The sequence below is a fragment of the Aedes aegypti genome, chromosome 1, assembly GCF_002204515.2.
Source record: "Aedes aegypti strain LVP_AGWG chromosome 1, AaegL5.0 Primary Assembly, whole genome shotgun sequence".
Classification (NCBI taxonomy): domain Eukaryota; kingdom Metazoa; phylum Arthropoda; class Insecta; order Diptera; family Culicidae; genus Aedes; species Aedes aegypti.
This window is the reverse complement of record NC_035107.1, coordinates 287,719,024-287,734,378: the sequence shown is the minus strand read 5'-3', so window position 1 is coordinate 287,734,378 and position 15,355 is coordinate 287,719,024. Positions and strand designations below refer to the sequence as shown.

Here is a 15,355-nt window from a genome sequence, read left to right as displayed (position 1 = left end):
ATCCCAATCCCAATCCCAATCCCAATCCCAATCCCAATCCCAATCCCAATCCCAATCCCAATCCCAATCCCAATCCCAATCCCAATCCCAATCCCAATCCCAATCCCAATCCCAATCCCAATCCCAATCCCAATCCCAATCCCAATCCCAATCCCAATCCCAATCCCAATCCAATCCCAATCCCAATCCCAATCCCAATCCCAATCCCAATCCCCAATCCCAATCCCCAATCCCAATCCCAATCCCAATCCCAATCCCAATCCCAATCCCAATCCCAATCCCAATCCCAATCCCAATCCCAATCCCAATCCCAATCCCAATCCCATCCCAATCCCAATCCCAATCCCAATCCCAATCCCAATCCCAATCCCAATCCCAATCCCAATCCCAATCCCAATCCCAATCCCAATCCCAATCCCAATCCCAATCCCAATCCCAATCCCAATCCAATCCCAATCCCAATCCCAATCCCAATCCCAATCCCAATCCCAAATCCCAATCCCACCAATCCAATCCCAATCCCAATCCCAATCCCAATCCCAAATCCCAATCCCAATCCCAATCCCCAATCCCAATCCCAATCCCAATCCCAATCCCAATCCCAATCCAATCCCAATCCCAATCCCAATCCAATCCCAATCCCAATCCCAATCCAATCCAATCCCAATCCCAATCCCAACCCAATCCCAATCCATCCCAATCCCAATCCCAATCCAATCCCAATCCCAATCCCAATCCCATCCCAATCCCAATCCCAATCCCAATCCCAATCCCAATCCAATCCCAATCCACCAATCCCAATCCCAATCCCAATCCCAATTCCCAATCCCAATCCCAATCCCAATCCCAATCCCAATCCCAATCCCAATCCCAATCCATCCCAATCCCAATCCCAATCCCCAATCCCAATCCCAATCCCAATCCCAATCCCAATCCCAATCCCAATCCCAATCCCAATCCCCAATCCCAATCCCAATCCCCAATCCCAATCCAATCCCAATCCCATCCCAATCCCAATCCCCAATCCCAATCCCAATCCCAAATCCCAATCCCAATCCCAATCCCAATCCCAATCCAATCCCAATCCCAATCCCATCCAATCCCAATCCCAATCCCAATCCCACCAATCCCAATCCCAATCCCAATCCCAATCCCAATCCCAATCCCCAATCCCAATCCCAATCCCAATCCCAATCCCAATCCATCCCAATCCCAATCCCAATCCCAATCCAATCCCAATCCCAATCCCATCCCAATCCCAATCCCAATCCCAATCCAATCCCAATCCCAATCCCAATCCCAATCCCAATCCCAATCCCAATCCCAATCCCAATCCCAATCCCAATCCCAATCCCAATCCCAATCCCAATCCCAATCCCAATCCCAATCCCCAATCCAATCCCAATCCCAATCCCAATCCCAATCCCAATCCCAATCCCAATCCCAATCCCAATCCCAATCCCCAATCCCAATCCCAATCCCAATCCCAATCCCAATCCCAATCCCAATCCCAATCCAATCCCAATCCCAATCCCAATCCCAATCCCAATCCCAATCCCAATCCCAATCCCAATCCCAATCCCAATCCCAATCCCAATCCCAATCCCAATCCCAATCCCAATCCCAATCCCAATCCCAATCCCAATCCAATCCCAATCCCAATCCCATCCCAATCCCATCCCAATCCCAATCCCAATCCCAATCCCAATCCCAATCCCAATCCCAATCCCAATCCAATCCCAATCCCAATCCCAATCCCAATCCCAATCCCAATCCCAATCCAATCCCCAATCCCAATCCCAATCCCAATCCCAATCCCCAATCCCAATCCCAATCCCAATCCCAATCCCAATCCCAATCCCAATCCAATCCCAATCCAATCCAATCCCAATCCCAATCCCAATCCCAATCCCAATCCCAATCCCCAATCCCAATCCCAATCCCAATCCCAATCCCAATCCCAATCCCAATCCCAATCCCAATCCCAATCCCAATCCCAATCCCAATCCCAATCCCAATCCCAATCCCAATCCCAATCCCAATCCCAATCCCAATCCCAATCCCAATCCCAATCCCAATCCCAATCCCAATCCCCAATCCCAATCCCAATCCCAATCCCAATCCAATCCCAATCCAATCCCAATCCCAATCCCAATCCCAATCCCAATCCCAATCCCAATCCCAATCCCAATCCCAATCCCAATCCCAATCCCAATCCCAATCCCAATCCCAATCCCAATCCCAATCCCAATCCCAATCCCAATCCCAATCCCAATCCCAATCCCAATCCCAATCCCAATCCCAATCCCAATTCCACAATCCAATATCCCAATCCCAATCCCAATCCCAATCCCAATCCCAATCCCAATCCCAATTCCCAATCCCAATCCCAATCCCAATCCCAATCCCAATCCCCAATCCCAATCCCAATCCCAATCCCAATCCCAATCCCATCCCAATCCAATCCCAATCCCAATCCCAATCCCAATCCCAATCCCAATCCAATCCCAATCCCAATCCAATCCCAATCCCAATCCCAATCCCAATCCCAATCCCAATCCCAATCCCAATCCCAATCCCCAATCCCAATCCAATCCCAATCCCAATCCCAATCCCAATCCCAATCCCAATCCCAATCCCAATCCCCATCCCAATCCCAATCCCAATCCCAATCCCAATCCAATCCCAATCCCAATCCCAATCCCAATCCCAATCCCAATCCCAATCCCATCCCAATCCCAATCCCATCCCCAATCCCAATCCAATCCCAATCCCAATCCCAATCCCAATCCAATCCCAATCCCAATCCCAATCCCAATCCCCAATCCCAATCCCATCCCAATCCCAATCCCAATCCCAAATCCCAATCCCAATCCCAATCCCAATCCCAATCCCAATCCAATCCCAATCCCAATCCCAATCCCAATCCCCAAATCCCAATCCCAATACCCATCCAAATCCCAATCCCAATCCCAATCCCAATCCCAATCCCAATCCCAATCCCCAATCCCACAATCCAATCCCAATCCCAATCCCAATCCCATCCCAATCCAATCCCAATCCCAATCCCATCCCAATCCAATCCCATCCCAATCCCAATCCCAATCCAATCCCAATCCCAATCCAATCCCAATCCCAATCCCAATCCCAATCCCAATCCCAATCCCAATCCCACCCAATCCCAATCCCAATCCACCAATCCAATCCCAATCCCAATCCCAATCCAATCCCAATCCCAATCCCAATCCCAATCCCAATCCCAATCCCAATCCAATCCAATCCCAATCCCAATCCCAATCCCAATCCCAATCCAATCCCAATCCCAATCCCAATCCCAATCCCAATCCCAATCCCAATCCCCAATCCAATCCCAATCCCAATCCCAATCCCAATCCCAATCCCAATCCAATCCCAATCCCAATCCCAATCCCAATCCAATCCCAATCCCATCCCAATCCCAATCCCAATCCCCAATCCCAATCCCAATCCCAATCCCAATCCCCAATCCCAATCCCCCAATCCCAATCCCAATCCCCCATCCCAATCCCATCCCCCCCCCCAATCCCAATCCCAATCCCAATCCCAATCCCAATCCCATCCCAATCCAATCCCAATCCCAATCCCACCCAATCCCAATCCCAATCCCAATCCCAATCCATCCCAATCCCCCATCCCAATCTCCCAATCCCCAATCCCAATCCCAATCCCAATCCCAATCCCAATCCCAATCCCAATCCCAATCCCAATCCCAATCCCAATCCCAATCCCAATCCCAATCCCAATCCCAATCCCAATCCCAATCCCAATCCCAATCCCAATCCCAATCCCAATCCCAATCCCATCCAATCCCAATCCCAATCCCAATCCCAATCCCAATCCCAATCCCAATCCCAATCCCAATCCCAATCCCAATCCCAATCCCAATCCCAATCCCAATCCCAATCCCAATCCCAATCCCAATCCCAATCCCAATCCCAATCCCATCCCAATCCCAATCCCAATCCCAATCCCAATCCCAATCCCAATCCCAATCCCAATCCCAATCCCAATCCCAATCCCAATCCCAATCCCAATCCCAATCCCAATCCCAATCCCAATCCCAATCCCAATCCCAATCCCAATCCCCAATCCCAATCCAATCCCAATCCCAATCCCAATCCCAATCCCAATCCCAATCCCAATCCCAATCCCAATCCCAATCCCAATCCCAATCCAATCCCAATCCCAATCCCAATCCAATCCCAATCCCCAATCCCAATCCCAATCCCAATCCCAATCCCAATCCCAATCCCAATCCCAATCCCAATCCCAATCCCAATCCAATCCCAATCCCAATCCCAATCCCAATCCCAATCCCAATCCCAATCCCAATCCCAATCCCAATCCCAATCCCAATCCCAATCCCAATCCCAATCCCAATCCAATCCCAATCCCAATCCCAATCCCAATCCCAATCCCAATCCAATCCCATCCAACCCAATCCCAATCCAATCCCAATCCCAATCCCAATCCCAATCCCAATCCAATCCCAATCCCATCCCAATCCCAATCCCAATCCCAATCCCAATCCCAATCCCAATCCCATCCCAATCCCAATCCCAATCCCAATCCCCAATCCCAATCCCAATCCCAATCCCATCCCAATCCCAATCCCAACCCAATCCCAATCCCAATCCCAATCCCAATCCCAATCCCAATCCCAATCCCAATCCCAATCCCAATCCCAATCCCAATCCCAATCCCAATCCCAATCCCAATCCCAATCCAATCCCAATCCCAATCCCAATCCCAATCCCAATCCCATCCCAATCCCAATCCCAATCCCAATCCCAATCCCAATCCCAATCCCAATCCCAATCCCAATCCCAATCCCAATCCCAATCCCAATCCCAATCCCATCCAATCCCAATCCCAATCCCATCCCAATCCCAATCCAATCCAAATCCCAATCCCAATCCCAATCCCAATCCAATCCCCAATCCCAATCCCAATCCAACCCATCCCAATCCATCCAATCCCAATCCCAATCCCAATCCCACAATCCCAATCCCAATCCCAATCCCAATCCCAATCCAATCCCAATCCCAATCCCAATCCCAACCCAATCCCAATCCCAATCCCAATCCCCAATTCCAATCCCAATCCCAATCCCAATCCCCAATTCCCAATCCCAATCCCAATCCCAATCCCAATCCAATCCCAATCCCATCCCAATCCCAATCCCATCCCCCAATCCCAATCCCAATCCCAATCCCAATTCCCATCCCAATCCCAATCCCAATCCCCAATCCCAATCCCCAATCCCAATCCCAATCCAATCCCAATCCCAATCCCAATCCCATCCCAATCCCAATCCCAATCCAATCCCCAATCCAATCCCAATCCCCAATCCATCCCAATCCCATCCCATCCCAATCCCAATCCCAATCCCAATCCCAATCCCAATCCCAATCCCAATCCCAATCCCAATCCCAATCCCAATCCCAATCCCAATCCCAATCCCAATCCCAATCCCAACCCAATTCCCAATCCAATCCCAATCCCAATCCCAATCCCCAATCCCAATCCCAATCCCAAATCCCAATCCCAATCCCAATCCCAATCCCAATCCCAATCCCAATCCAATCCCAATCCCAATCCCATCCCAATCCAATCCCAATCCCAATCCCAATCCCAATCCCAATCCCAATCCCAATCCAATCCCAATCCCAATCCCAATCCCAATCCAATCCCAATCCCAATCCCAATCCCCAATCCCAATCCCAATCCCAATCCCAATCCCAATCCCCAATCCAATCCCAATCCCAATCCCAATCCAATCCCAAATCCCAATCCCAATCCCAATTCCCAATCCCAATCCCAATCCCAATCCCAATCCCAATCCCAATCCAAATCCCAATCCCAATCCCAATCCATCCCAATCCCAATCCCAATCCCAATCCCAATCCAATCCCAATCCCAATCCCAATCCCAATCAATGATCGAGGTGGGCGAATAGAATAATATGCATGTGTTGATGTTATGTGTAACATAATAACGTCTATAGACTATCTCAAGGCGTTTTCAAACAAACGCTACTGGGGAAAACAAATCTTGTAAAATTCTACTCAGAGCCAGAAATTATCATTTAGAATTGTAAAACTTTTTGTTTCTTGGTGCAATTTCGTAACTAATCATAAACATCAAAATTTGGAATGAAAATTTTAATAAAATTGAGGATCAAAAGTTGCGCGATTCATTCCTACAAATGATAACTTTGTACTTCGTTAATTTTGGGTCCTCGTTTCAACAATTCCTATGTCCATAATGTTTGTCTCTCCAAAATGACTAACTCACTTAACTATTCTAAACTACCTTGAGAGCCTCTCTTATTGTCCTTCGATCATAGTGAAAAATATTCCAAAAGCTTCAGGTTTGCAGTATAAGAAGAGAATCTTTCATTGTTTCTTAGGTCGTTTAGAAAAATCTGCAAGAAAATTACTTTAAGAGCTTGTGTTAGTCTTTCTCAAGAAAATAGTCTCGCAATGGTTCTCTATTCAAAGTTATTGTAAATTATTCATCACACGTGGGCCTATCAGTTTTACTTTACATTAGGTCAAGGAAGGTAAGTAGTTGTCCAACTTATTGTGAGAAAGGCTGATTCGGATGAATGAAGGACAAAGAATACTTTTTTCAATCAATTCATTTACAAATAATGAGTCTGGGTGGCAGTTGATTTGAATGATTGAATCCCAGCATCGTACAAACTTTGAAAACTCTAAAAACTAAGCCTTCTCCAAGAACAATCATAGCGATGATAATCTAGCTGAGTGATAACGATCCATCCCAATAGAAAAGTTCCCACGATGCTAAGACCTAATCAACTTAATGGTATTGAAACGAATAACTGTAACACACAAAACCTTCCAATTTCAAGCTTCCCTATAGTTAACGAACCCCTGCAGCGCCTTCACGTCGTTCGGCTCCAGCACGATATCGTTCAGATAGTCCGCAAAAGCCGCCGCAATCCGGTACAGACTCCTCTTGGTGGCCGCTTTGAGGGCCACATAGTTCCGGTCGATTTTCTTCACGTCCAGCTGAATCGAGCCGACCTTATCGACGACCTGTTTGAGCTGCAGCAGCGTCCTTATCACCAGTGGCAGATCATTCTGAACCACCCCGAACTGATCCTCGCGGATCGAGTGCGCCGCCAGAGATGCCAACGCCTGGGCGATCCAAACGATCTGCTGGGACTGTGTGGCCAGTAGGTGGCAAGTTTTGGCGGTTTTTGGCTCCCCGAAGAGGTAGTAGATTCCTGGGATATTTCTAATGGATTCCCGAAGGGCGTCCAAACGGCGGTCCACCGCCTTGCAAATGACGTCCGGTTGCTTTGGGTTGCTCTCCGCAGGCAGGGCCGATGTGGACAGGCTGCGAATTCCGAAGCTTTCGTTGTACTGTTTCATCAGCAGCTTCTCGGCGTCCATCGAAGCGGTGGGACGCAATTTGGCCACATCCGGAACGGGTTTCAGCGTTGCACCTTCGATCGATTTTGCCAGTTGACCGGTGTAGTCTTTGATGAGACGGATGCATTCGCCGGAAACTAGGCGCCAATTGTAGGGATGGCCTCCCGGGACGGAAAGGGCGTAGAGGCGAGCTCGACGACTCGGATCGCAACTCTCAGCGATTGTGAAGAGATCCAACGCCGCCAGCTGCTGAATGATTGGGATTTTCTCGCAGGCCAACGCTTCCACCAAGGTCACTTGCGAATCATTGGCCAGCGTGCTCTTCTCAACGGGAAATTTTCGATATTCCGTGAGGAAAATGTGGAACAGCACTTGCATCAGGTTCATGTTGGATAGGATTTGCGACGACAGGATCCAACAGTACAGAATCAATCGGACGTCCATCAGAACCGAATAAAGAGCCCCCAGGGATGATTCATCGGCCAGCGATACACTCTGGAACATGTTGGCCAGCTTGTAGCGGAAGTAGAAGCAGTTGAAGGTGTAGTAGAAGCTCACGTAGGTCAGCGTTGGGACGAAGGATTTGAACAACGACCGGTAGATGACGCTGTAGAGATGGGCTCGAATCTGCAGGTAGCGTGGCTGCTGAATGACCGGGAAGCTGAGAATCAACTTTTCCGACTGGTTCCGGATGAAATAGTACACTCCGGCAAAGGTTCCGCCTAGTAGCAGGAATAGATACTTTTCGTTCAGAATCGATCCTCCGTCCGCTTTGGGTAGGAACATGACGCGGTAATCGTCCCGGAGGAAGCGAGTGTACAACCAGGCGGTCAGAAAGCCCACCACGCAGTTGACCACCAGCAGGATGGATTGGGTAATGCTGGACCTAGAAAAAATCGATATCAGAAAGGAAATATTCATGACAAATTAACCCGTAAGCTACGAGGCTGGCAGGGAAATTCCAAACCTCTTGTACTTGAGCATTAGTTGATATTATTTCATGAAAATTTAAGGTTTGTTCCTTAATTTTTTTTCAACTTTTTATTGAGGGATTTTCAATGGACTTTTTATTGAGGCAGCAATGGAAATTTTGGAGTCTACGAATTTTGCTACGAATCATGTATTAGGTATAGGAAAATAGCCTACGATGGGGGAAGGGAGTGTCAAAAATTGGCCAACAAGTGCTGCGTCATTCATGGACGCTGCCTAATCAGCTTTTTCATATCATCGGTCATCTTCAATTCTATTACGAATTAGAAGCCCCAACAGTCAAAGTTCATAGCTCTATAACATTGCCCAAAACTCACCGATAAATCTGCTGGAATCTCGTCGGGCAGTACCGGATCCCGGCCAGGTACGATTTGGCGAGGAATATCCCGTGCACTATCACTGCGCTAACCAACGGCAAAATCCACATCCACGTAGACAGGGAGATCACCAACCGGAAGGAACCCATAATCCACGCCACCGGATGAAGCAAACTGAAGTTGACCAGCAGCAGGAAAACGGTCAGCAGCACGAACTGCACCGCAACGCTGTACACGATGGCGTAGATGAACCGCTCGACGCATATTTTGCGCCCTTGCAGCTCTTTCGATGGGACCGGTTCCAAGGCGGTGGCCATCGTCGTCCTTACTAAGAGGGAGAAGGAAGCGAGATCAAGAATGTGAGGAAGTTGTTTGGCGATTAAAATCACTTACCTGATTTGTTTTGTGGGTGTATTCGTTAACTTAGCATTCGAGATTTGAACTTTTCAATTTCAACACTGTTTTCCAATGGATTTTACAGCAATTTAACGATAAAAATGAGCTAATGATGCACGAAGCCCAAATGTGTACCGGCATCTGGAAAACAAACAGCGCGCGGTCGTTTGACAGTTCTCACTCAAATTTGTTTTCCTTTTTGTGCAACGGCTGCGCGCCAATGAGAATATATACTAAGGTGTGGAAGAAGAAGCAATGGCTGTGTATTAGTAAAGAGAAAAAACGTAAACAAAAATAACTACGTCACTAATTTACACGGCTTCTTATGGGAGCCCGCTCGCTTGTAGTGGTGAAACATTTTGCACCGTACACGGATGGCATGCACACTAATAGTCTTTTCCTCACCTCGGTATATATTCTCATTGGCTGCGCGCGTCTATACAGTGCCCAGTGAGTGAAAATAGAGATAGAAAACTATAGAGGACGAATGTCGCTGCTGTTCCCTTTGTTCTCGCTCAGAAACATGTCGGGTACATAAGTGTCAAACTGCATATACACGCTCGTTCAAATCTACTCAAAAGAGAGCAAGTTTGACTCACTTTTGAAGTTTCAAGTAAGCTGTCAAAAGTGAGTAACTTTATTTTATCAAAGTGAGTAACTTTTTACTCAATCATGAAAGAAAACGACCTTACTCACTTTTGAGTAAACACAAACATATTTGACTCACTTTGTAAACGTCAAAAACTTGTGAAAATTTCGGCTTCTAAGTTTAGGAGTAAACATCGCTGTTAAACAAGTTCCTCAAAACGAATCATGCAAGTTGTGAATATATATGGGCAATTGTTACTGGTATCATTAATCCTGTGGATGAATTCCTTCGCGTATTTTCTTCGAAGAAAAGACAATTTTCTTGCTAGTCAGTAATGGAAGAGAATTTCTTCCCCTCGAAGAAAATACGCGCCGGAATTCGCCTACTGTAGGCGGCGTGTGTAATGGAAGAAAATTTATTCTCTTCGAAGAAATTGTTCGACGGAATATCAAGTGAAGCGAGGTCGGAGTGAAAATGACCAAGTCCTGGTTTTGATCGAAGAAGAAGAGAGAAAAAAAATATAAACAGTAAGTTTTACCGTCGTACTTTTTATTGGACTAATTATCAATTCTTTACAGTCTAACCGGGAAGGCTACTCGTTCCGTCAAACTACATCCTCCATTACTTTCATCAATCCCCCAGAGATTTACAACATCCGGGGATACATTCCAGAGCAGCGAAAATTTCGACACAAACACCGCAATATTTACTTGCAATATCATGTACTATCCATATATTTATGTTTGAGATAATAAAATAAATGTTATCCTTTTGTATATTTTTCTCTTGATTTTATAAATATAATAATAAATTGATTTCCAAAAAGATTATTTCTGAAGTGAGTGACATCTACTCACTTTCGCAAATCCCAGATTAAACGAAGTGAGTAAGTGTCACTCTAATATTGACATTTGACAACGTTACTCTAAAGTGAGTAACGATGGTGTTACTCACTTTTGAGCAGTTCCACTTTGTTCCGAAGTGAGTCGAATTCTACTCACTTTTGAGTAGATCTGAACGAGCGTGTACTTTTTCGCGTTGACATTTATAGCCCCGCCTATCTCCGCCAGCAAAAGATGTTCCTGCAGCGACGCCAGCGACATTCTTCCTCTATAGTTTATTGCCTCTATTTGAGTGAAGGTAGCTGTATTTGAACGAGGGACTATAACTTGCGTGCAAGAAATCACGTGCAAACTTTCGGTTGCAAATGACACGCAAAAAGATTTCTACTCGGAAATTATCTGCACTCAGAAGCACGGAAGGTCACTCTGCAAGATAAATCCACGTAATGCAAATGTCGATATACCGTCGCAGTGATAATAAATATCACCTAAGGGTTGATTCAAATATTACGTAACGCAAAATTTGCCAATTTTAGACCCCCTCCTTCTCCCACGTAACAGCTGTTGTATGGAAAATTTAAAATTTTTGTCACTTCGGAAGACTCCCTCCCTCCCCCTGTTGCGTTACGTAATATTTGAATGATCCCTAAGGTTTCAGATTTAGCATTTGCGATCTAAGGCTTCAGATGAAACATTTGCGTCCTTGAAGAACTAAAAAATTCAAGCATACTTGTTCAAGTGTTGCGTTTAAATTGGGTCCTAAACTTTTTAATGAAATCTTGTTTTCATTTAATAACACGAAAAAGCATGTTACTGTCACTACTTTAGCAATTTTTCCCGCTCAAATAATGGCTACATCATGTTTAAACTTTAATTTAAAAATTTGGTCCATAAATGAACCTTGACACTTTTGATCATGTTTGACATTCGCTTAGTCGACAAAAACACCACAGGGGTTTTAGTTCGACCACTGGGGTTGTTCCTATCTGACATTTCGTAATGGACACGGAAAACAAAATACACCTAAAATTTGAGTTTAGGCCAAAGGATGTGACAAAATCTAAAAAAATGTTTTTTGGGCTTAAACCAACGAAAAACATTAGAAAATTGAGTAAACATGTGTTTTTGGCCTAAACTTAAGCGTTTGGCACTTAAATTGGGACAGGGCTTTAGGACCCTATTGCGCGCATATCTTCTGCGCGTTACCGCCGCCGCTGGATGTGGATTTAAAATGAGCGCCGCAATAACACGATAGAGCGTGTTGTTGCTACTATTGCAATTTTAGAGATAACTATGTGATTATTCTTTCGAGTATCTCGGACATCCTGCTGGAAGATTTCATAATACCTTTCAAAAATTGTTCCGGATTTTTTTCTAGAATTATGAATCCAGATATCTCATTCAAGGATGCTACCGGAAGTTTTCCTGAGATTCTACCGTGAATCGTTCTGATTTTCTTCCGGAAATACCATTGGGATTCTTCAAACAATCTTTCTAGGACTCTTCCGAATGTCTTTCTGAAATTCTTCTGAAAATTACTCTCGAAATTTCTTTGATATTGTAGAAGGATTTCCGGAATAATCTTGGATTAATTTAAAGGTAGATTGGAGTACCTTGTGCCTGTTAATTCCGCCCTAAATTCTTATCTTTGACAGATACGCGTATTTCCACTACCACTTGCAGTCCACAGTATACGAGTAACTGGCACTGAAGAAGACTGCAAGTAGTAGTCGAAATACGCGTATCTGTCAAAGATAAGCATTTAAAGCGGAATTTAAAGGTACAAGGTACTATAATCTACTTTTAAATTTCTCTATTGATCTATTGGGTTAATTTCGAAAGAATCACAGAGAGATTTCTGAATGAATTTTGGGAAATTTCTGGAACAATAGACCATTTCCGTCAGACCTTACCCCCAATTTTTATATTTTTCTTCGAAAGGCGATACTTTTTAATGATTATTGGCGCTTTCAGATATTTTTTGTATGCACTCCTGATTTTCTTACAATTTTTTGAAAATTTGGGAATTTGAGGTGAAATTCGTCGTGCGGCACAGTTGTTTCAACCCTGAAGGCCCAAACGCAATGATAGCGGAACGGCAACGGAAAGCGGAACCGGTTCGCCAGCATGAACTATAATTTGCTTGTCGATTCAGTGTTGGCTCACTTTCATCCATTGACAGCTCAGTCGAGATGGTGTGATTCTTGCTGGCGAACCGGTTCCGCATTCCGTTGCCGTTCCGCTATCATTGCGTTTGGGCCTTGATGTAGAAAGTGGAGATTTCTCAAAATTTTTACAACATCCCTGCATTGAATGTTTGTAGACACAACAAAATGTCAAATCCAGCAACAACAAAATTGACTCGCTCGTTGGTTTGTTGTTTATCAACCTCACGCTAAACTTGTTCCGCTCAAAAATAAGTAGCGGGTGCACAAAATTGGCCCCTTCACATGCAGCACGTTTCCTGTGAAAATAGGTTGTATTCATTATTGAGCAATGTCTTGTAAACCAAAATCAATGAGTAAATTACGCACAGCGAAAGAACGCTCGAAATTCGGAATTCGCTTCCGTTTTTCTTTTGATTATGAAAACATGACAATGTTTAAGTTTTTCAGTTTTTTTTCTATTTTAATATCTAAAGCGGAAGTAAATGGGGAAACAAATTTCGTGAATGTGACCATCTTTCAGCTTTTCGATGAAAAAATTCTCGGTAAGAAATCATCTTACCAACAGTCAACTGTTTGCTGTCACATGGGTGATGACTGACAGTTCTATTTTCAGTGATTTGCATATAGCCAATGGCCAACATGTTTACGTATAGGCTCAAAGAATGTGTGCGAATTGCACAGATTTTTCACTTATTCAGACATTTTTGCATTCATTGCCTTATTTTATGCAGATCAAACTCATGCGATGCGTGAATCTGGTTTAGCATGCTGCTTCTATGCCCTCAAACAGTCACCGAAATCACAAGAACTCCACGAAAAATGGCCGTCCTTGTAGTTGGAATTTAATGATATTCTCAACTTTGAAATCCTTCAGGACCACAACAAATAACCCGCTGAAGCTGCTGTGGTGCACCGGATGATCCGCGATAGGTTCCTGCTCTTTTGTGGTTTTATGGCCGGCGGCAAACTGGCAACGAGGATTTCGGAAGCGTCTCATTTTTATTACCGGATATCCCATGGAAGCCGGGGCAGAATCTGAATCAAATTTATTAATCAAACAGCTCTTGCAACCTTGAAAGCGGCATTGTTACGGATCTCGAATTAGGATCAAATAGCTTAAAAGGGTTTATCCACAAATTTCATAACGCCAAAAATAATCATTTTCAACACCCACCCACCCCCTCATAACGCATTTTGTAAGAATATTTTCCGAATTTTGTATGACTTGTAACATCTTGAAGACACCCTCCCACCCCCTTCAGCGTTATGAAATATGTGAATGGGCCCAAAGATGTTATGAAATTTTTTGTCGCCTATTTTCCAGTGGCCTTAAAACCAGGAGCGAGTAGCACTCTTTTCGAGAATTATTTAGCTGGAGCACCACAGCAACTTCATGCGAAGGATAAGAAGGGGATCTTTCATCTGTCCATGAAGAATTTCATCGCGACGGCTCTTCCTGATGGTCCTAGTTTCCATTTGTTTGGGGTCTTGGTAGTGCATCCAAACCCGAATATCAACAAAGTTGAGACCAATGTTCTGAATTTACTTTGGTGGCGCAAATCATTGTTGTGTGCCACTTTTTCTTTCTTTTATTTTCCGGCTGACGTCACTATTTGCTCTGCATAAGAATAGCGAAAGAATAAAAGAGAGAACTAGTGTCACGCATCAATGATCTGCGCCACCTGAGTAAATCTTGATCGTTGCAGTAAATCCAGAAGCTTGAGTGGAGACCGCAGAGGAACAGCTGATCAAAATTCACCACAACGTGGAGATAAAATCATAGGGGAAAAAGGGGCCTGATAAAAATTGGAGAGAAATAATATGTACGGGACCGTGGGGCGAATTGTCGTGCCGCCAGTTTTTCATTGTTTTTCACTAGTTAGGGGCTTCAAAACATATGGGTTCCTTAGGAAAGTTTGTCCAGTAAATAGAAAGAAAGCTCATGAGCAAATAAAATCTCCGTAAAAATCTGAAAGAGTCACGAATGAATTTTTGGGTGTATTTCAAAGTGAAGTTCAAAAGAATCCCAGAAGTTATTTTGGAAAAATTCCTGTAAGATTTTCAGGAAAGTTCCAGGGTTTTGGAAGAATTCACTAAGACATCCGGAAGAATTCCTGACAATTTCAGAGCGATGTCCGCAAGATTTCCAGAAAGTTTTAGAAATAGGGTCCCAAAGCCCTGTCCCATTTTTAGTGCTAAACGCTTAAGTTTAAGCCAAAAACACATGTTTACTCAATTTTTTAATGTTTTTCGTTGGTTTAAGTCTAAAAAAACATTGTTTTATGTTTATTTATTTATTTATTTGTTTGATCAACAGGCTCAATTAGCCCCAATGACCTTTCTTATTACTATAGAACATGAAATTATTGTATACGGAAGTATGACACAAGCAAAACAAGTTAACTACAACAAAAGAAAACAATATAAATAGCACTCTCCTTCACTCTTTGCGAATGTTTTAAGGCTGCCAGAGATAATCGCGATGTTCAAACTCTCTAAACAGCAATCCAGCCGGCCACGTTGATTCCATGATGGCCTTTTCTCTGTACTGCCAATCAACGCCAACTTTGAAGGAAACATAGCGAAGATTTTCAATGTTGCTCCATCGCGG

General features: G+C 44.5%; 1 protein-coding gene across 1 annotated transcript; it reads right to left on the bottom strand.

Annotated features, from left to right (window-relative positions):
- Positions 1 to 6,664: 6,664 nt before the first annotated feature.
- LOC5565615 (nucleoporin Ndc1) lies at positions 6,665 to 9,324 on the bottom strand. The gene is made up of 3 exons (XM_001649894.2): positions 9,143 to 9,324; positions 8,750 to 9,077; positions 6,665 to 8,328 (listed from the first exon to the last, which is right to left on the bottom strand). The coding sequence occupies exons 2-3, from the start codon at positions 9,064 to 9,066 to the stop codon at positions 6,912 to 6,914; spliced, it is 1,734 nt and encodes a 577-aa protein (XP_001649944.1). The 5' UTR covers positions 9,067 to 9,077; positions 9,143 to 9,324; the 3' UTR covers positions 6,665 to 6,911.
- Between the last annotated feature and the right edge of the window lie 6,031 nt (positions 9,325 to 15,355).